General features: G+C 39.5%; 1 protein-coding gene across 1 annotated transcript in view; it reads left to right on the top strand.

Annotated features, from left to right (window-relative positions):
• Window positions 1-20,937, top strand: part of FBXL2 (F-box and leucine rich repeat protein 2) — an 80,035-nt gene that overhangs the window by 6,093 nt on the left and 53,005 nt on the right. The window contains exon 2 of the mRNA XM_065884584.1: window positions 10,803-10,864. Within this exon, the coding sequence (XP_065740656.1) occupies window positions 10,803-10,864 (62 nt within the window). The remainder of the gene's footprint in view (window positions 1-10,802; window positions 10,865-20,937) is intronic.

Genomic DNA, 20,937 nt, shown 5'->3' with positions numbered 1-20,937 from the left:
AAGCCTCTGCCCTCATGGAGTTTATGTTCTAGCAGTGGGAAGACAGATAATAAACATACAGATAAGGTGATGAAGAGTGCTTTGGAGAAAAAGAAAGCTGAGTAAGAGAAAGGAAGTTTTGCAGGATGGGTGAGTGGATGAGAAGTGGGAGGACTTGCTTTTTATGTAGGTGGAAGGGAAGGCCTCTCTGATAAGGTGACATCTGAGCAGAGGATATGTCATGGGAATGCCTAGAGAAGGACCATTTCAGGAAAGGACACAAGTGTAAAGGTCCTGGGGCACTGCCTGGTGTGTTGGAGAAACAGCAAGGAAAACAGTGAGGCTGGAGTGGAGTAAGACATGGCAAGAGGGAAGACCAAGGTAGTCAGTGAGACCAGATCGCCTGGGATTTATAAGCCATTTAAAGGAGTTTGCCTTTCCCTTTGAGGGAAGGGGAAATGATTGGTAAAGTTTAAGAAGAATGACAGAATATGACTTATATTTTATAAAAGGACCATTCTGTCTGCTATGTGGAAAATACATGTGGGGTAGGAGGGAGGGGAGAAAGGACAAGAACAGAGGAGACCAGAGAGGACATTATTATGGTACAGTCATCCATAGTATTGGCTGTGGAATAGAAAAGAAAAGGAAGTCAAGGGTGGTTCAGTGATTTGAGCCTGAGCAATAGGAACAGGTTGTCATTTGCTGAGATGAAGACTATGGGAGGAGTAAATTTAGTGTAGGGATGAAGAAAGGAGTTGGTTTTGGACTTGATAAATTTGTGACCCTTATTAGACATCTAAAATTGAAAGGCACCTAAAGATACACAATTATGTTTTCAGAAACAGTGGGATATTTTAAAAACACAAACTTAATTGAATCTTGAAATAATTAGATTTGGAAGAGACTTTTGAGTTTCTCTAGTACAGTCCTTTCATTTTACAAATTAGAAATACTGAGAGGTTAAATGCCTTCCCGAGAGTCAAATAGCCCTTACTACCTGTTGTGCAGTACAAAGAACCCTAGACTTGGAGTCAGGAGATACAAATTTATACTGTAGTTTTTCTGGGGTTTGTTTTTTTTTGGTTGTTTTTTGTTTGTTTTTAATGCTAAACTTTGGGCAAGTCATTTATCTGCTCCAAGTCTGTTTTTCTTCTATCAGAATGGATAATAAAGACTTCTACTTTCTGTTAGGACTTGGAAAGTTGCAAAAATTAGACATTGCTGTTTCTACCCTAACAGTGGGAAAAGATAGAGAAGCTAGAAGATCACAGTTCTTTAAAAACCCTCTAGAGAGCTGAGGACACAAAGAAATCTAAATGAATTAAAATCCAGGATGTAATGTGCCCTTCCCAGAAAAAAGGAGACACATAGGTAGCTTTCATCCATGGTGGGGACAGCAGGAGGAAGAAGACTCTGCTATAGACAGCTTGGAGAAATCAGCCAAACTTTTACTGCATGGGGGCGGAATGACATTTGGAACCCTGAGGAGCCCCAGCCGCAGAGCTAGGCTGCACCTACCTCTCTTTCCCAGGGGCCTTCACTGAGTACATGGATGTAGACCTGTGCTGGAGGCTGGGGCCAAGGAAAGAGAGCTGAGAACATCCTTGAGGTGGGCGGAGCCTTCTGAAGGCTTGGGGCAGGGCAGGAGAGTCAGCAGAAACCTCTCTGAGGCGCTACGGGCTTTCGCCAAATGTAAGGCAGGGCCACAATGGATGGGGCCCACGGGAGAGCTAAGAAATGTCCCTCTATGGCTATCCAGGTTTTCAATCAGGACAAGGCAAAAGGCTTTCAGACGGTGGAGTTAGAGTAACAGGGCAGAGAGAGAGCTCCTTAAGGAACGGACAGTAGAGGGTGCCTCTGCAGAGCGAAGTACTCCCCAGCTGGCAGCCAGAATGTAAAACAGAGAGTGCTCACTAGCAGCCTGGTTGTACAGCTCAAAGAGATCTGTGAAGTTTTACTAGTGCTCAGATCCGAACTTCTCTTGAAGATGAGCTTCTGATGTCACCCTAAAAAAATTTTAAACCATTCTTGAACTGAATCTGACTAATGCTACAACAAATCTGAAACCCAGGTCAACTAGAGATTAAAAGGATTCAATACCCGCCCCCGCCCCCCCGCCCCCCAGCAACCTAATTGAAGGAGGAACTGCCCTTTATGGAGGTAAATTACTTTAAAAAAATTCAGGTGTAATTGACATATAACATACTAGTTTAAGCTGTACAACAGAATGATTTGATATTTGTATATATTGTACAGTGATCACCACAATAAGTCTAGTTAACATCTGTCACCATACATAGTTAGAGAATTTTTTTTCTTGTGAGGAGAATTTTTAAGATTTACTCTTCTAGCACTTTCAAATATGCCATACAGTATTAATCACTATAGTTACCATGCTGTATATTACATCCCCATGACTTATTCATGTTATAACTGGAAGTTTGTACCTTTTGACCCCCTTCATCCATTTTGCCCACCCTCCCATTCCCCACCTCTGGAACCATAAATCTGTATATATACGAGCTCATTTTTTTTTATGATTACACATATAAGATTATTTGCCTTTCAAAGTGTTTGTCTTTCATTGTGTGACTTATTTCACTTAGCATAATGCCCTCAAAGTCCATCCATGTTGTTGCAAGTGTGAAAATTTTCCTTCTTTTTTATGGTTGAATAATATTCCATTGTGTATATCTACCATATTTTCTTTATCCGTTCATTTATCAATAGACATTTCAGTTGTTTCCATATCTTGGCTATTGTACATAATGCTTCAGTGAACATAGGAGTGCCTATATCTTTTGAAACAATGTTTTTGTTTTCTTCAGAAAAATACTCTGAAGTGGAATTCCTGGATCGTATGGTAGTTCTGTTTTTTAATTTGTTGAGGAACCTCCATACTGTTTTCCACAGTGGCTGCATCAATTTACATTCCTACCAACAGTGCATAAGGGTTCCCTTTTTTCCACATTCTCACCAACACTTGTTATTTGTTGTCTTTTTGGTAATAGCCATTCTGACAGGTGTGAGGTGGTATCTCATTGTGGTTTTGATTTGTATTTCCCTGATGATTAGTGATGTTGAGCACCTATTTATGTACTTGTTGGCCATCTGTATGTCTTTGGAAAGATATCTACTTAGATCCTTTTCCCATCTTTTAATTGGATTTCTTGTTGGATATTAACTTCTTATCAAATATATGATTTGCAAAATCAGTAGGTTATATTTTCATTTTGTTGATGGTTTGCTTTGCTGAGCAGAAGCTTTTTAGTTTGATGTAGTCCAACTTGTTTATTTTTGCTTTTGTTGCCTTTTCTTTTGGTGTCAAGTCCAAAAAATCATCTCCATAACTTATGTCAAGGAACTTACAGCCTGTTATTTTCTAGGAGTGTTATGTTTTCAGATCTTATATTGAAAGCCTGTCATCCATTCTAAGTTAATTTTTGTGTATGGTATAAGACAGGGATCCAGTTTCATTCTCTTGCATGTGGCTGTCCAGTTTTCCCAGCACCATTTATTGAAGAGACTGTCTTTTCTCCATTGTATATTCTTTCTTCCTTTGTCATAAGTTAATTAACTATAAGTCTGTGGGTTTACTTCTGGGCTGTCTATTCTGTTCCATTGATCTGTGTGTCTGTTTTTCTACTAGTACCATACTTTTTGATTACTCTAGCTTTGTAGTATACTCTGAAGTCAGGGATCATGATTCCTCCAGCTCTGTTCTTCTTTCCCAAGATGGTTTTATTTATTCGAGGTCTTTTGTGTTTCCATACAAATTTTGAGATTATTTGTTCTAGTTCTATGAAAAGTGCCCTGGGTATATTTTGATAGGGATTGCTTTGAATCTATAGATTGCCTTGGGTAGTATGGTCACTTTAACAATATTAATTTTTCCAATACAAGAATACAAGGTATATCTTTCCATCTGTTTGTGTCATCTTCAATTTCTTCACCTTATAGTTTTATAGTCTTAATGTCTTACAGTTTTCTGAATACAGGTCTTTTACCTCCTTAGGTAGGTTTATTTGTAAGTATTTTATTCTTTTAATGAGATGGTAAATGGGATTGTTTCCTTATCTTTTTTTTCTTGTAAGATTTAATTTTATTTATTTTTGGCTGCGTTGGGTCTTCATTGCTGCACATGGGCTTTCTCTAGTTGTGGCAAGTGGGGGCTACTCTTTGTTGCGGTGCGTGGGTTTCTTGTTGCAGTGGCTTCTCTTGTTGCGGAGCACAGACTCTAGGTACGCAGCTTTCAGTAGTTGCAGCATGCAGGCTCAGTAGTTGTGGTGCATGGGCTTAGTTGCTCTGCAGCATGTGGGATCTTCCTGGACCAGGGATTGAACCCGTGTCCCGTGCACTGACAGGTGGATTCCTATCCACCGCGCCACCAGGGAAGTCCCTGTTTCCGTATCTTACAGTTCGTTGTCAATGCATAGAAATGCAACAGATTTCTGTATATCAGTTTTGTATCCTGCAACTTTACCAGATTCATTAATAAGCTGTAGTAGTTTCTGGTGGCATCTTTAGGATTTTCTACACTTAGTATCATGCAAACAGTGACAGTTTTACTTCTTCCTTTCCAAATTTGGATTTATTTCTTTATCTTGTCTGATTGCTGTGGCTAGGACTTCCAGTACTCTGTTGAATAAAAGTGGTGAGAGTGGGCATGTAATTAACCCACCTAAATGCTTTCAGCTTCTCACTGTTGAGTATGATGTTAGCTGTGGGTTTGTCATATATGGCCTTTAGTATGTTGATGTATGTTTCCTCTAGGCCCACTTTCTAGAGAGTTTTTATCGTAAATCGATGTCGAATATTGTCAAAAGCTTTTTCTGCATCTGTAGAAATAATCATATGGTTTTTATTCTTCAGTCTGTTAACGTGGTGTATCACATTGATTTTGAAGATATTGAAAAATTCTTGCATCCCTGGGATAAATCCCACTTGATTATGGCGTATGATTCTTTTAATGTATTGTGGGAATCAGTTTGCTAATATTGTGTTGAGGATTTTTGCATCTTGTCCATCAGTGACATTGACCTGTAATTTTCTTTTTTTGTGATATCCTTGGTTTTGGTATCAGGGTGATGCTGGCCTCACAGAATGAATTTGGAAGTGTTCCTCCCTCTGCAGTTTCTTTTTTTGGGGAGGGAAAATAGTTTGAGAAGGATAGGTGTTAACTCTTCTGTAAATGTTTAGTAGAATTCACCTGTGAAGCCATCTGGTCCTGGTCTTTCCTTGGTTGGGAGTTTTTAAATTACTGATTCAATTTCATTACTGGTAATTGGTCTGTTCATATTTTCTATTTCTTCCTGGTTCAATCTTGGGAGATTGTACATTTCTAAGAATTTGTCCATTTCTTCTAAGCTGTCCATTTTATTGGCATATAGTTGTTTGATCACTGTTGTCTGTGATCCTTTGTATTTCTGTGGTGTCACTTGTAACTTCTTTTTCATCTCTGATTTCATTGGGTTTTCTTGATAAATTTGGCTAAAGGTTTATCGATTTTGTTTATCTTTGCAAAGAACCAACTTTTAGTTTCATTGATCTTTTCTATTTTTTTAGTCTCTATTTCATTTATTTCTCCTCTGATCTTTATGATTTCTTTCCTTCTACTAACTTTGGGTTTTGTTTGTTCTTTCTCTAGTTTCTTTAGATGGAAGTTTAGGTGGTTTGAGATTTTTCTTGTTTCCTGAGGTAAACTTGTATTGCTGTAAACTCCTCTTAGAACTGTTTTTGCTGAATCCCATTGGTTTTGGATCATCGTGTTTTCATTTTCATTTGTCTCTAGGTATTTTTGATTTCCTCTTTGATTTCTTTAATGATCCATTGGTGGTTTGGTAGCATATTGTTTAGCCTCCATGTGTTTGTGTTTTTTGCATTTTTTTCCTTGTAGTTGATTTCTAGTCTCATAGCGTTGTGGTTGGAAAAGATACTTGATATTATTTCAGTTTTCTTAAATTTACTGAGGCTTGTTTTGAAGCCTAACATGTGATCTATCCTGGAGAATGTTCCATGTGCACTTGAAAAGAATGTGTATTCTGCTGCTTCAGGATGGAATGCTCTTTATGTATCAGTTAAGTCCATCTCATCTAATGTGTCATTTCAGGCCAGTGTTTCCTTATTGATTTTCTATCTAGATGATCTGTTCATCAATGTAAGTGAGGTGTTAAATTCCTCTACTATTATGTTACTGTTGATTTCTCCTTTTATGTCCGTTAATATTTGCCTTATATATTGAGGTGCTCCTGTGTTGGGTGCATATATATTTACAATTGTTCTGTCTTCTTCTTGGATTGATCCCTTGATCATTATGTAGTGTGCTTCTTCATAACAGTCTTTATTTTAAAGTATGTTTTATCTGATAAAAGTATTGCTATTCTGGCTTTTTTTTGATTTCCATTTGCATGGAATGCCTTTTCCATCCCCTCACTTTCAGTCTTTTGTGTCTTTAGATCTGAAGTGAGTCTCTTGTAGGCAGCATATATATGGGTCTTGTTTTTGTATCCATTGAGCCACGCTGTGTCTTTTGATTGGAACATATAGTCTGTTTACAGTTAAGGTAATTATTGATATGTATGTTCTTGTTGACATTTTGTTAGTTGTTTGGGGTTTGTTTTGTCTTTTTCTTCTTCTTTTGTTCTTCTCTTGTAATTTGACTATTTTTAGTGTTATATTTGAATTCCTTTTTCTTTTTTTGTGTGTATATCTATTTTTGATTTTTGTTTTGTGGTTACCATGAGATTTTTATATAGCAATCTATATATATGTGATTAAGTTGCTGATCTCTTACTTTCAAATGCGTTTTAATAACCCTGCCTTTGTACTCTTCTCCCCTCACGATTACTGTTTTTATATTATATCTTTTGTCTAATTGTTTCATGTATCCCTTAACTGCTTAAGTGATTTTGATAGTGATTTTACTACCTTTGTCTTTTAACCTTCCTACTCACTTTATGTGTGGATGATTCCCTACCTTTACTGTGTGTTTGCCTTTACTGATGAGCTTTTTCATTTAATAATTTTCATGTTTCTCATTGTGGCCTTTTCTTTTTTCACCTGGAGAAGTTCCTTTAATATTTGTTGTAAAGCTGATTTGATGATGCTGAACTCTTTTAGCTTTTGCTTGTTTGTAAAGTTTTTGATCTTTCTATCAAATCTGAATGAGAGGCTTGCTGGGTAGAGTATTTCTTGGTTGTAGGTTGCAGGTTCTTCCCTTTCATCATTTAAAATATATCATGCCACTCCCTTCTGGCCTGCAGGGTTTCTGCTGAAAAATCAGCTGATAGGCTTATGGGAGTTCCCTTGGATGTTATTTGTTGCTTTTCCCTTGCTGCTTTTAAGATTCTCTCTTTATCTTTAATTTTTTGTCATTTTAATTACATTGTGTTTTGGTGTGTTACTCTTTGGGTTAATCTTGTATGGAACTCTCTGCCCTTCCTGGACTTGGATGACCGTTTCCTTTTCCAGGTTAGGGAAGTTTTCACCTGTTATTTCTTCAAATATGTTCTCAGCTCCTTTTTATCTCTCTTCTCCTTCTGGGACCCCTATAATGTGAATATTTGTACACTTGATATTGTCCCAAAGGGCTCTTAAACTGTCCCCATTTCTGTTTGTTCTTTTTCCTTTTTGCTGTTTAGTGGCAGTGATTTCTACTACTCCATCTCTCAGCTTGCTGATCCATTTTTCTGTATCATTTAGTCTACTGTAGATTCCTTCTAGTATATTTTTCATTTCAGTTATTGTGTTCTTCATCTTTCTCTTGTTTTTTATGTTTTCTCTTTGTTAAAAACTTTTAACTTCTTACTCTGTGCATCCATTCTTGTCCTGAGTTCTTTGATCATCTTTATGATCATTACCCTGGACTCTTTCTTGGGTAGATTGCGTGTCTCCACTTCACTAAGTTCTTATTCTAGGGTTTTATCTTGTTCCTTCATTTAGAACATGTTCTTTTGTCACCTCATTTTGCCTAAGTTGCTGGGGGTTTTTTTTTTTTTTTTTGCGGTACACGGACCTCTCACTGTTGTGGCCTCTCCCGTTGAGGTGCACAGGCTCCGGACACGCAGGCTCAGCGGCCATGGTTCACGGGTCCAGCTGCTTCGTGGCATGTGGGATCTTCCTGGACCGGGGCACGAACCCATGTCCCCTGCATCGACAGGCGGACTCTCAACCACTGTGCCATCAGGGAAGCCCCGCTGTTTGTATTTTTATGTATCTGGTGGGTTAATTACGTTTCCTGACCTTGGAGAAGTATTCTTCTGTAGGAGATATGCTATGCACCCTAGCAGTGCAGTCCCCTATCGTGGCCAAACTGTATGTTTTAGCAGTTCCCCCTATGAGGGCTGCATGGTTCCTTCTGTTGTGGCAGGCTGACTATGTGGACAGTCTGGTAGCGTTGGTTGGCCCCTACTCTGGTTGGTTGCCAGGCCATGCTTTGGCCGTGCTTTGGGAGGCTGTTGGCTACTGGTTGGTGGAGCCTAGTCACGAGGCAGCTGACTGCTGTACCCCAGGGGGCCCTGGGGCTAGTCCTGGCTCACTGGTGGGTGGAATCAGGGTCCAGAAAACTTTGGGGCTGTTGCCAACCTACTGATGGGTGAAGCCAGGTCTTGGGATTAATGCCGGACTACTAGCAGTCACAGTTGGGTCCTGGAGTCTGGCTGTAGTACCCAGGGTTCACAGAGCTGGTGTCAGATAATTGGTGTGTGGGGGTGGGGGGTGGGGGCGTTTCCTGACACAGTTGAATATGGGGTCCAGGGTGTTGGGAAGCTTGTTTTGGCCTGCTAGTGGGAAGGATTGGGGCCCAGCTGGTCCCAGGGTAGGGTCTGGCCTGCTGTGGGCAGGCTGGGTCTGCAGGCTGTGGGATTGTGCCTTTCTTACGTCTGGTGCCTGCCCCCTGGTGGGTGAGACTCGTCCAATGGCTAGAGCAGCCTTCTGGGAGGGCAGGGCTCGTGCCTGCACATTGGTGGGTGGAGCTGGGTCCTAGCCCTCCGGTGGGCAAGGACATGTTCAGAGGCAAGTGTGGGCTCAGGAAGTTTTAGGCAGCCTGTCTGCTGATAGGTGGGGTTGTGTCCCCATCCAATTAGTTGCTTTGCCTGAGGCATCCCAGCACTGGTGCCTACAGGCCGCTGGATGGGCCAGGTCTTGGTGCTAATGAGCTAGAGGGAGGGTTCCACAATGGTGCCTGGCAGCACCATTGTCCACGCAGTAGAAAGAGCTCCCAAGATTGGCTGCTGCCAGTGTCTGTGTCCCCAGGGTGAGCCACAGCTCCCCCCCACCTCCCTCCAAGGAGACTCTCCTAGACCAGTAGGTAGGTCTGGTCCAGGCTCCTATCAAATTACTGCTTTTGCCCTGGGTTCTAGAACATGTCAGATTTTGTGTGCACCTTTTAAGAGCCAGGTCTTTGTTTCCCCCAGTCCTTTGAGCCTCCCAAAGTTAAGCCCTGCTGACCTTCAAAGCCAAATGCTCTGGGGGCTTGTCTTCTTGGTGCTTGACTCCTGGGCTGCAGAGCCCGATGTGGGGCTTAGAACTCTCACTCCTGTGGGAGAACCTCTGCAATATAATGATTCTCCAGTTTGTGGGTTGCCCACCCCGTGGTATGGGACATGATTATATTGAGAGTCTGCCTCTCCTACCCATCTTGTTGTGGTTCCTCCTTTAATTGTAGAAGATCTTTTTCTGGTAGATTCTGGTCTTTTTCATTGATGGTTGTTCTGCAAATAGTTGTGATTTTGGTATGCTCGTGAGAGGAGGTGAGCTCAGTGCCTTTCTACTCAGCTATCTTGGCCAGTCTCTCCTCCCTTTCTCTGTCAATTTTTTCTTTTCAGAGAAACATCTCTTAGTTTCATTGATCCTTGTAAATTAATTATTTTTTTATGCACAATATTTGGTGTGAAATAACAAATTATGAGACATGGAGAGAAACAAAGAAATGTGACCCACGGTCAGGAGAAGAGCTAAGAGAAACAGTCAGTGATGGTCCAGATGTTGAACAGTTGGAATGGATGAACAGTTAGAAAATTTTAGCAGGAAGATGGAAGACTATAAAAAGACTGAACTGGAAATGCTAGAAGTGAAAGTATGAATCAGACATTAAATATTCATTTGATGGGCCTAATAGCAGACTGGACATAGCTGGCAAACCCCAAGCAGAATAAGTACAAAGCTGAGGAATATTGCTAACTTAACACTATTAAATCTTCCAATTCATGAACATGGGATGTGTTTCAGTTTATTCAAGCCTTCTTTAATTTCTCACAACAGTGTTTAGTGTGAGTTTTCAATATATAATGTCAGGCCCTTCTTTAGTTAAATGTATTCCTAAGTTGTTTTTTGTTTTGGTTTTTTTTTGGCTGTGTTGGGTCTTTGTTGCTGCACGCAGGCTTTCACTAGTTGTGGTGTGCAAGCTTCTCATTGCAGTGGCTTCTCTTGTTGTGAGGCACAGGCTCTAGGCGCGCGAGCTTTGGTAGTTGTGGCACACAGGCTCAGTAGTTGCTGCATGCGGGCCCTAGAGCACACAGGCTTCAGTAGTTGTGACACATGGGCTCAGTAGTTGCAGTGTGTGGGCTCTAGGGTGCGCGGGCTTCAGTAATTGTGGCGCGTGGGGCCAGTAGTTGCGGCTCTCGGGCTCTAGAGCACAGGTTCAGTATATGTGGCCAACGGGCTTAGTTGCTCCACAGCATGTGGGATCTTTCAAGACCAGGGATCGAACTCATTGTCCCCTGTATTGGCAGGTGGATACTTAAGCACTGCGCCACCAGGGAAGCCCCTTTTTTTTTTTGATTGAGGAACATTTTAATAATACCCCTTTTTTTTTTCTGTAGGTTTTCTCAAATAATGATGAAGGCCTTATTAACAAAAAGTTACCCAAAGAACTTCTTTTGAGGTAAGTGTAGATAAACTTTAAAGATTTCAGATATGATTCAGTCATCAAGTTCCAAGACAATCTTCTTTCTCACTATGAGTCCATAGCTTAGAAAAACAGACAGAATTAGCCTAACTGACTTTTTGTTTTTGTTTTATAGAATGCTGTTCAGCTTGTTGTTAAATTTTACTTGGTCTAATCCAGAATGTACTAAGTATGTACGTAGCATTGGTCTGGATTCTTTTTGTAATGTGGTAAGTATTGTAATAATCCTCAGTAGGTGCGGCTGTTTGGGTGTTAGTAGGTTATCTCAATGTAGTCAGTAACACGAGGAGAGATTATTACGGTTGTGAGCTCCTGAAGTCATAGACATTTAGATGTTTTTCTGATCAATAATTACACTATATGTTCTTACTGAGCACTTAAAATGCTATCAGCCCAAATATTGATGTTTTTATTCACTTTATGAGAATTATGTGCTAAGTGACACTGCTATAGAACAGGCTTTTTGTGCTTTATTTTTTAGCATTACTGAATATACAGTTAATGGTATTTTGCTTGTCGTTTTGGGAAGTAAAGCTATCAGCCAACATTTGTTGAACCTGAGGCACTGCAGTTTCCTTTAGTACTCTGCAAGCATCAAGCAAATCTTACTTAATTTTGGATGTTCTATTTTAATTGTTAACAAACAATACACGTACACATGGTAATCTTTGAGTGGCATTTCCCAAACTCTTCATATCACTGATATTTCACAAAACAAAACAGAAAAACAGGTTTTGTGATCAAGTAAGTATGGGAAAAACTGGGTTAACAAAACCAGTTTCTTTACCACATAACCTCTCAGAGCCCTAATAGGCTAATATGCATGGTGATGCTCCCAGATGAATAGTTGTGGCATTTCAGATTTACTGACCATGGAACACTTTTAATATTCCTTGGAAAAATTTTTGGGAAATGCTGATATATAGTAAGAGATTGAGCAGCTTACTCTGTTCCCTGGCTGTGCTAAATCTCATTTTAACATTTAGGGGATGAGTATGAATGTGTGTTTTGTTTATATGTTGGAGTCCATCACAGAGTTGCTCTATAAATGCCACGGTTTGCTCACCTTTTCCACCTTGTATGTTAGACTTTTGTTCTCGAGTCAGGAATGGGGTGAAGGCTTAGGGTCTTTGTGGTGGTGATCACATTTTAGGGGCTTCAGGGTGGCATTTCATTAGTCATCAGGTGTTGTTTGACACTGTTGCCATGAGCTCATTCTACTCAGTTAATAAAGAAGAAAATTAATTCATGGCAGGATCACATGAAAAATACAGCAGTTATGTTTTATTTCAACAAAATAAATATTTGTTTAGTTAAGAGAGAATATTCTTTGGCATTTTAGACCATTTTAAAGTTAAGAAAGTGGTAACAAGGAAGGAATGATATGTTTATCACATAAACCCAGAGGGTCTTAATCAAGCACCGTAAGCTGTTAGAACCAGCGTGGTTAGGGTGGGCTGGCTGTTACTATGCAGCGGTCGGCGATGCCATCCACACCAGACCACAGAGTGAGTGATGTTTCCCAGAATTGTGCAATGTTTCATTCCTGGTCTGAACATTTTTCTAGCACAGACATCAAACTGTAATGTGAATATGTCATTTTTACCCTGGGGACTCATAACCAGCTTCAGACCGACCCATGTTAGTCATTTAACACTGGAGTGTGATTAAACTCCACCCTTCTCCTGAATACTGCTGCTGTTTTGACTCAAGGCTGCTAACTTAATATTCTTTCCCTTTTGGTAGGGTTAGCTTTTATACTGTACTCAGCCATGGTACTGTTTCTACCTACTGACCAAAAAGGGCCGGTGGGGGGTGGGGCGGGTGTTGGAATTACATCACTTTCCATGCTAGTGTGATTTTTGAACTGCCGTTTTAGAAATATTAGTTCTTTTAAACATCCATGATGGACCCAGCTTTCAAAAATCCTGGAGTTATAGTTTTTGAATTATGCTAAGGCTCATACATAGATCAGTTTTAAAAAAGAATTGTCATTTGGGAGCAAATGTTCATAGATTTGCATTCCCACTTCTGTTCTAATTTTGGAGTCTGTAAAGGGAATTTAAATTTTAAAGTACTGCCACAACAGGTCTTCTCTGACTCTTCCTTCTCAAAACTAACTCTAGCCAGATATTAATTTTTGTTGGTCTTTAAATCGTTTCTGCCATTTTACTCTCAGACTTTCTATTCTCAATAGTAGCAGCTCTCCCCTTTCCCGGCTACCCTTTTTAAGCAAAATTTTGAAGAAGGGTTTGAGCCAGGTTACCAAAGCAGAACATCTTCATCGTTCGTTAATTCCACAACAAAGTGAGTGAGTGCTACAAATTCCCCACCTCATGGAGCTTAAGTGTTGATTGGTTTTGCTAAGATAAATGATGTCTTCATACTTTCAGTCTGTCTTAGGCTTACATTTTTACTTCATATAGTAGACTTCTTTGTGACAGAGCAGACTGTTGTTCCTGTTCTCGTTGAATTTCTATTTACTTTCAGTCTTACTTCATCAATAGGTGTGAATTCCTTGAGTGTACGATAATCTTATTTGCTTGCAGCCAAGGTCACTTTCTCTTCTGCCATTTTTTACTGCATCTGTTACCACCCTCTTAAATTCTCTGCTAGCTTCCATTACTGATCATATCAAGTGAAGCTTCAGCTTACCCTCTGGCACCGTTAACAAACCTGGAACTATGTGATTTTTTTATTTTTTAATGTTTGTTTGTTTGTTTATTTATTTATTTTGGCTGATCCTGGTCGTAGTTGCGGCACTCGGGATCTTCGTTGCGGCATGCGGGATCTTTTAGTTGCAGCATGCTGACTTCTTAGTTGTGGCATGCATGCGGGATCTAGTTCCCCAAACAGGGATCGAACCCAGGCCCCCTGCATTGGGAGCATGGAGTCTTATCCACTGAACCACCAGGGAAGTACCTGGAACTATGCACTTTTCATCTCTCTATATCACTTTGAATCCACTCAGAAAAAATCTGAGTTTTTTTATCTGATCATCTTATTGCTAGTTTTAAGACTACCCGGTATTATTAATTCACAGGTCCCTTCTGCTACCCATTTTTAGTTTGTTACTTAACAAGCTTTTACATTTGCTTTTTCTATCCAGCTTTCACTTATAAATTAAAGATATTTGAGTTCTCCCTCTCTACCTTTCACTCTCCCACAGTTCAACAAATAGCTTGTAATTTTACTGTTCCTAGGGAGTCACTTATATAATGCTTATAACAATGGGAATATATAGTTTGTTGTAATGTCTATATCTGTTAGTGAGTTGGGTTCTCCTTGCATGTATTTGTCCTCATTGTCATTGTCTGTAGTTTGGAGCTAAACTTGCTTGAGATTTCAGCTCTCCCCATTTACTAGTTGTGTGACCTTAAAGTGACTTCACTCTCTGGGCCATAATTTCCCATATCTGTAATAGTAATAGTTCTTACCTTAGGGGGTTGTTGGCTGGCTCTGAGTACCTGGCGTTTAATAAATGTTAAATAAATGTTATCTCTTATTATTTTTTAAAAATATTTATTATTTATTTATTTGACTGCGTCAGGTCTTAGTTGCAGCATGCGGAATCTTTTGTTGCGGCACGTGGGCTTCTCTCTAGTGGCGGCACGTGGGCTCTCTAGTTGTGGCACGGGCTCTAGAGTGCACAGGCTCAGTAGTTGCAGTGTGTGGGCTCATTAGTTGCAGCACATGGGCTTAGTTGCCCTGCAGCATGTGGGATCTTAGTTCCCCAACCAGGGATCGAACATGCGTCCCCTGCATTGGAAGGTGGATTCTTAACCACTGGACCACCAGGGAAGTCCCTCTTATTATTATTAATTAATATCAATTTTGGATCTCTGAATACTTAATAAACACTGTTGACAGTGCAGTTGGTTTTAATACAAACAACTGAAAAAAGCAAGCTGTCCTGATACGGATCTTAACATATGCTACTGATAACAGTCTCAGTAAAATACCTGATTATTAAGTAAGTTAATGTAGCCCGGTGCTTCATTTCATCAACCTACACTAATTCAGTCTCAATGGAAATTGCATACTACCATCTGACATTAAACTGACAACTACTGGAGCTTGAGCAGAATAGTGGTGGTATTATGACAACTGTTAATTACTTTGTATTATAAAAAAGGCAGTCTCTTGGAAGGAACCATTCCTCTTTTGAGAAAAGTCTTATATGAGCAAATATTAGCTCACAACTCAGATTATAAATTTTAATATTAATTTGTTTGACCTTAAGTTTTTACTTCTGTTATGGTTGCTCTCAGGCGCTAGTGATGAAATGAAAATGCATGTAAACTTCATAGGAATAGGGAGTGCTACATGCAGTAAATATTTTAAAACGTTCTGAGAAGACATGGCTTTTGTTAGTAATAAATAATAAACCTCTTATTAGACTTTTTTTTTTTTTTTTTTTTTTGCGGTATGCGGGCCTCTCACTGTTGGGGCCTCTCCCATTGCGGGGCACAGGCTCCGGACGCGCAGGCTCAGCGGCCATAGCTCGTGGGCCCAGCCGCTCCGCGGCACGTGGGATCCTCCCGGACCGGGGCACGAACCCATGTCCCCTGCATCAGCAGGCGGGCTCTCAACCACTGGGCCACCAGGGAAGCCCCTAGACATATTTTTAAAAACTAACTCACCATTATCTGTATAATTGTATTTCCTTTTAAAATGCATTTGGGGACTTCCCCAGCGGTCCCGTGGTTAAGACTCCGAGCTTCCAATGCAAGGGGTGCAGTTTCGATCCCTGGTTGGGGAACTAAGGTCCCACATGCCGTGCGGCATGTCCAAAAAATAAAAAATAAAAAAAAGTATGTGGATCCATGACAAAATTAAATCCTGATCATGTTTGTTGGCTTGATGAAGGAAGGTTTGATTGCCTCAAACAGGAGAGGTGAGGCTAATCATTTCGGGCAAATGGAATCAACTACATAATTACCTATAATTTGGCAGTTTTACTAGTTTGCTAGGGAAAATTATAAAATGAAGTAAAATTACAAGCTATTTGTCGAACTGTGTGAGAGTGAAGGATAGAGAGGGAGAACTCGAATATCTTTTATAAGTAAAAGCAGGATAGAAAAGGCAAATGTAAAACTTGTTAAGTACAAACTAGAAATGGGTAACAGAAGGGATCTGTGAATTAATAATATCGGGTAGTCTTAAAACTAGCAATAAGATGATCAGATGAAAAAAAAAACTCATAGATTTTTTCTGAGTGGGTGTTCTTGCCTGCTGGTTGGTTGCAGCACTCCATGGACTTTTTCAAGGACTGGTACCTACACCTCCTGCTGCCTGTGATGCCTTATATATATTCCAAGGCAGCCTAACAGGTAAGATGATCTTTTGGGGGTACATATTACGAATTCATGTTTAAACATCTATGCAGACTTTTCTTTTTTGTTAAAGAGGTTTTTTTGGTTTGTTCATTTTTATTGTTGTTATTTATTTATTTTTACCGTGCATGAGGACCAAATTAACGTGTGTTGAAATCAGATGCAGAAGCTTAAAGGCCCTTCCTCTGTATACTATTATGTACTGTTTTAGGGTTGACATCTAAGTCCAAATCATGGCAGAGGCAAATCTTCCTTAGTCTCGGTTGGGGTTATGCTTATACATTAGAACTCTGATGATGCCTTTGGATTTTTTTTTTTTTTTTTTTTTTTTTTTATGCGTTACGCGGGCCTCTCACTGTCGTGGCCTCTCCCGTTGCGGAGGACAGGCTCCGGACGCGCAGGCTCAGCGGCCATGGCTCACGGGCCCAGCCGCTCCGCGGCATGTGGGATCTTCCCAGACCAGGGCACGAACCCGTGTCCCCTGCATCGGCAGGCGGACTCTCAACCACTGCGCCACCAGGGAAGCCCTGCCTTTGGATTTTTAAATGTACATTGAGGTGGCATGAAACACCAGTAGAGCTCCACAGATAGGAAGGATGGATCTAGTACATTCTACTCCAGAGCTTTATCCCTGGAAAGTTATGTTAGAGACCTTTAATTTAAAAGCTGTGAATTCAGTAGTTAAAACAGAAAAGATTGGGAAGTTTGATTCTTTGAATAGTAAAATATGGCAAAATATACCATACCAAAGATAAATAGCATAGTAGTAGGTGAAATAATTCGAATACACGTTATAAGCAAAGGCTATCTTCTTCAACAGACACGCGCGCGCACACACACACACACACACACACATACATCAGTTCTTAAAAATTATTAAGAAAGAGGTGGATTAGCTCTTAGAAAAAGTTTGAAGAGGGTCTGAACAAAGGAAGAAATATAAATGGCCAATAAATGTATGAAATTCCACTCGCTCCGAGTGGAATTGCTGGGGGTCATAGACTGTACAAGTTTTTAACTTCATATAGTAATGTTGTTTTTCCAAAGTGGTCTTATCAATTTGCCTTCATACAGACAATGGCTAAGAGACTCAGTTGAGTTGTACCTTTCAAAAATTTAGTGTTTTTACATGTCTTAAGTATAGAATAGCATCTCATTGTGCTCTTTTTTTTTTTGCGGTACGTGGGCCTCTCACTGTTGTGGCCTTTCCCGTTGCGGAGCAGAGGCTCCGGACGCACAGGCTCAGCGGCCATGGCTCACGGGCTCAGCCGCTTCGCGGCATGTAGGATCTTCCCAGACCGGAGCACGAACCCATGTCCCCTGCATTGGCAGGCGGATTCTCAACCACTGCGCCACCAGGGAAGACCCCCTTTCTTGTTTTTAATACTACTGTATCATCTACATCTTTTCATCCAGTTTTTTCAAATAGTGTCTCCATTTAATAATCTTTTTAAGAGGATAATTTGGTGTTTTAATGATTAAAACAAGTATTTTATTCACTGCGATTATTATTGCAACTTTCTATTAATTTCTTTTTTATCTTACTAATTTTGCTTCTCTCCTCCTTAAAACCTTTCCTGTTGCCTTTAGTGTAAATTCCATGTAAATTGTTATGACTTAAATTATTCTCCCAGAACTGTCCACTTATTATCTCTTACTCTATCTCATCTCTCACTCTTTTCCAACTTCCTTGTAAACTCTGGCAACTCTGAGTTATTTCCAGTCCCTGAAAATGTCATTCTCTAATTTGTTCTCTCCCATGTTCATTCTCCTTCTTGAAAGTGCCAATTTTTTTTAAAATTTATTTTTTATTGAAGTGTAGTTGAATTACAATGTGTTAATTACTGCTGTACAGCAAAGTGATTCAGTTATACATATGTGTACATTCTTTTTAATATTCTTTTCCATTATGGTTTATCACAGGGTATTGAATATAGTTCCCAGTGCTATACAGTAGGACCTTGTTGTTTATCTATCCTATATATAATAATTTGCATCTGCTAATCCAAAACTCCCACTCCATCCCTCCCCTCCCCTCGGCAACCACAAGTCTGTTCTCTCTGTCCCTGATTCTGTTTCTGTGTCATAGATAGGTTCATTTGTGTCATATTTTAGACTCCACATATGTGACATCATATGGTATTTGTCTTTCTCCTTCTGACTTACTTCCCTTAGTATGATAATCTCTAGTTGCATCCGTGTTGTTGCAAATGGCATTATTTCATTCTTTTTTATGGCTGAGTAATATTCCATTGTATATATGTACCACAACTTCTTTATCCATTCATTTGCTGATGAGCATTTAGGTTGTTTCCATGTCTTGGCAATTGTGAACAGTGCTGCTATGAACATAGGGCTGCATGTATCTTTTTGAATTGTAGTTTTGTCTGAATATATGCCCAGGAGTGGGATTGCTGGATCATATGGTAATTCTGTATTTAGTTTTCTGAAGAACCTCCATACTGTTCTCCATAGTAGCTGCACCAACTTGCATTCCCACCAACAGTGTAGGAGGGTTCCCTTTTCTCCACACCCTCTCCAGCATTTGTTATTTATAGAGAAAGTGCTAATCTTTTGCTCACCCCTTCTTTCACCTAGTTCAACCTAAGACTTTCCCTATGTTTAGGGCCATGTTCCCTCCCTCTTGAGTATGTATATAGGTTCTTTAAGCATGTTATAATTTCTTGTGTTTGTCCTGGATTTTATGTTGCATAACACAGTAAATCTAATCTTTTGTTAAAAAAATTGAGATTTTATATATATATATATATATAATTGATGTAGGTGTATGATATAATGATTTGATATTTGTACATACTGCACAATGATCACCACAATAAGTCCAGTTAACATCTGTCACTGTACATAGTTACAGAGCGTTTTTTCTTGTGAGGAGAACTTTTAAGATTTACTCCCTTAGCTTTGAAATATGCAGTACAGTGTTATTACCTATAATCACCATGCTGTATGTTACATCCCCATGACTTATTCATGTTATAACTGGAGGTTTGTACCTTTTGACCCCCTTCACCCATTTTGCCCACCCTCCCACCACCTCTGGCAACCACAGATCTGTTCTCTGTATCTATTAGCTCAGTTTTTTTTTTATCTAGATTCCACATATAAGTGAGATCATATGGTATGTGTCTCTCTCTGTGTGACTTATTTCACTTAGCATAATACCCTTGAGGTCCGTCTGTGTTGTCACAAATGGCAAGATTTCATTCTTTTTTATGGCTGAATAATTTTCATATATGTATCTGTATCTCACATTTTTTAATTCATTCATCCATTGATAGACACTTAGGTTGCTTCCATATCTTGGCTGTTGTAAATAATGCTACAGTGAACATGATAGTGTGTATCTTTTGGGTTATGTTTTCATTTTCTTCAGATAAATACCCACAAGTGGAATTGCTGGATCATATGGTAGTTCTGTTTTTGAATTTTTGAGGAACCTCCATACTGTTCTCCATAGTGGCTGCACCAATTTATATTCCCACTAATAGTACCCAAGCGTTCCTTTTTCTCCACATTCTCGCCAATACTTATTTCTCGTCTTTTTGATAGTAGCAATTCCGGTAGGTGAGAGGTGATATCTCACCGTGGTTTTGATTTTCATTTCCCTGATGATTAGTGTTGTTGAGCATATTTCATGTACCTCTTGGCCATTTGTGTGCCGCCTTTGGAAAAATGTCTATTTAGATCCTCTGCCCATTTTTTAATTGAATTTTTTTTTGCTATTGGGTGGTATGAGTTCTTTATAGATTTTGGGTATTAACTCATCAGATACATGGTTTGCAAATATTTTCTCCCAGTCAGTAGGTTGCCTTTTCATTTTGTTGATGGTTTCCTTTGCTGTACAGAATATTTTTAGTTTGATGTAGTCCCACTTGTTTATTTTTGCTTTTGTTGCCTTTGCTTTTAGTGTCAAATGCAAAATATCATCTTCAAGACTTAGGTCAAGAAGCTTACCCTCTATGTTTTCTTCTAGGACTTTTATGGTTTCAGGTCTTACATTCAAGTCTTTTCATCCATTTTAAGTTAATTTTTGTGGTTGTAAGACAGGAGTCCAGTTTCATTCTTTCACATATGGCTGTCCAGTTTTCCCAGCACCATTTATTGAAGAGACTGTTCTTTCCCCATTGTATGTCTTGGCTCGTTTGTCATAAATTAATTGACCATATATGTGTGGGTTTGTTCCTGGGCTCTTTATTATGTTTCATGGATCTGTGTATCTGTTTTTATGCCCAGAACATTGTGTACATTAGTATATATTTGTGTATGGCAGTATGTGTATTGGGCATGTTTATTTGTATATGGGAATGTATCTGAATGTATACTTATGTGTGTGTATGCATATGTATGCCTGTGTGTGTGAGAACATTCAAGGCAGAGGAAACAGCTTGCAAAAAATCATGCTGTATTTGGGAAATCTTGCACAGTTTAGTTTCCTTCTACTCTTGGCCCATATATATATTTATTTGTGCTTAGTTGGAAGTGCTTGGAACGTAGCATTTTCCTCTGAGCTTTTTCCTACCTAACATTTAATGATTACTCTTCCCTATTACCACATACTCTTCATAATTACCACTTCAATGGCTGCTTAATAGTCCATGGAGTTTATGTCATGATTTACTTAACCTTTTTGTTGCTTTTTAAAAATTTCAGATAATGCTGAAATAAAATTTTGGATAATGCTGAAATTAAAAT

This window comes from Phocoena phocoena, chromosome 10 (assembly GCF_963924675.1).
Source record: "Phocoena phocoena chromosome 10, mPhoPho1.1, whole genome shotgun sequence".
Taxonomy (NCBI): Eukaryota; Metazoa; Chordata; class Mammalia; order Artiodactyla; family Phocoenidae; genus Phocoena; species Phocoena phocoena.
The sequence above is the reverse complement of the archived record's forward strand: the minus strand, read 5'-3'. Positions and strand labels throughout refer to the sequence as shown.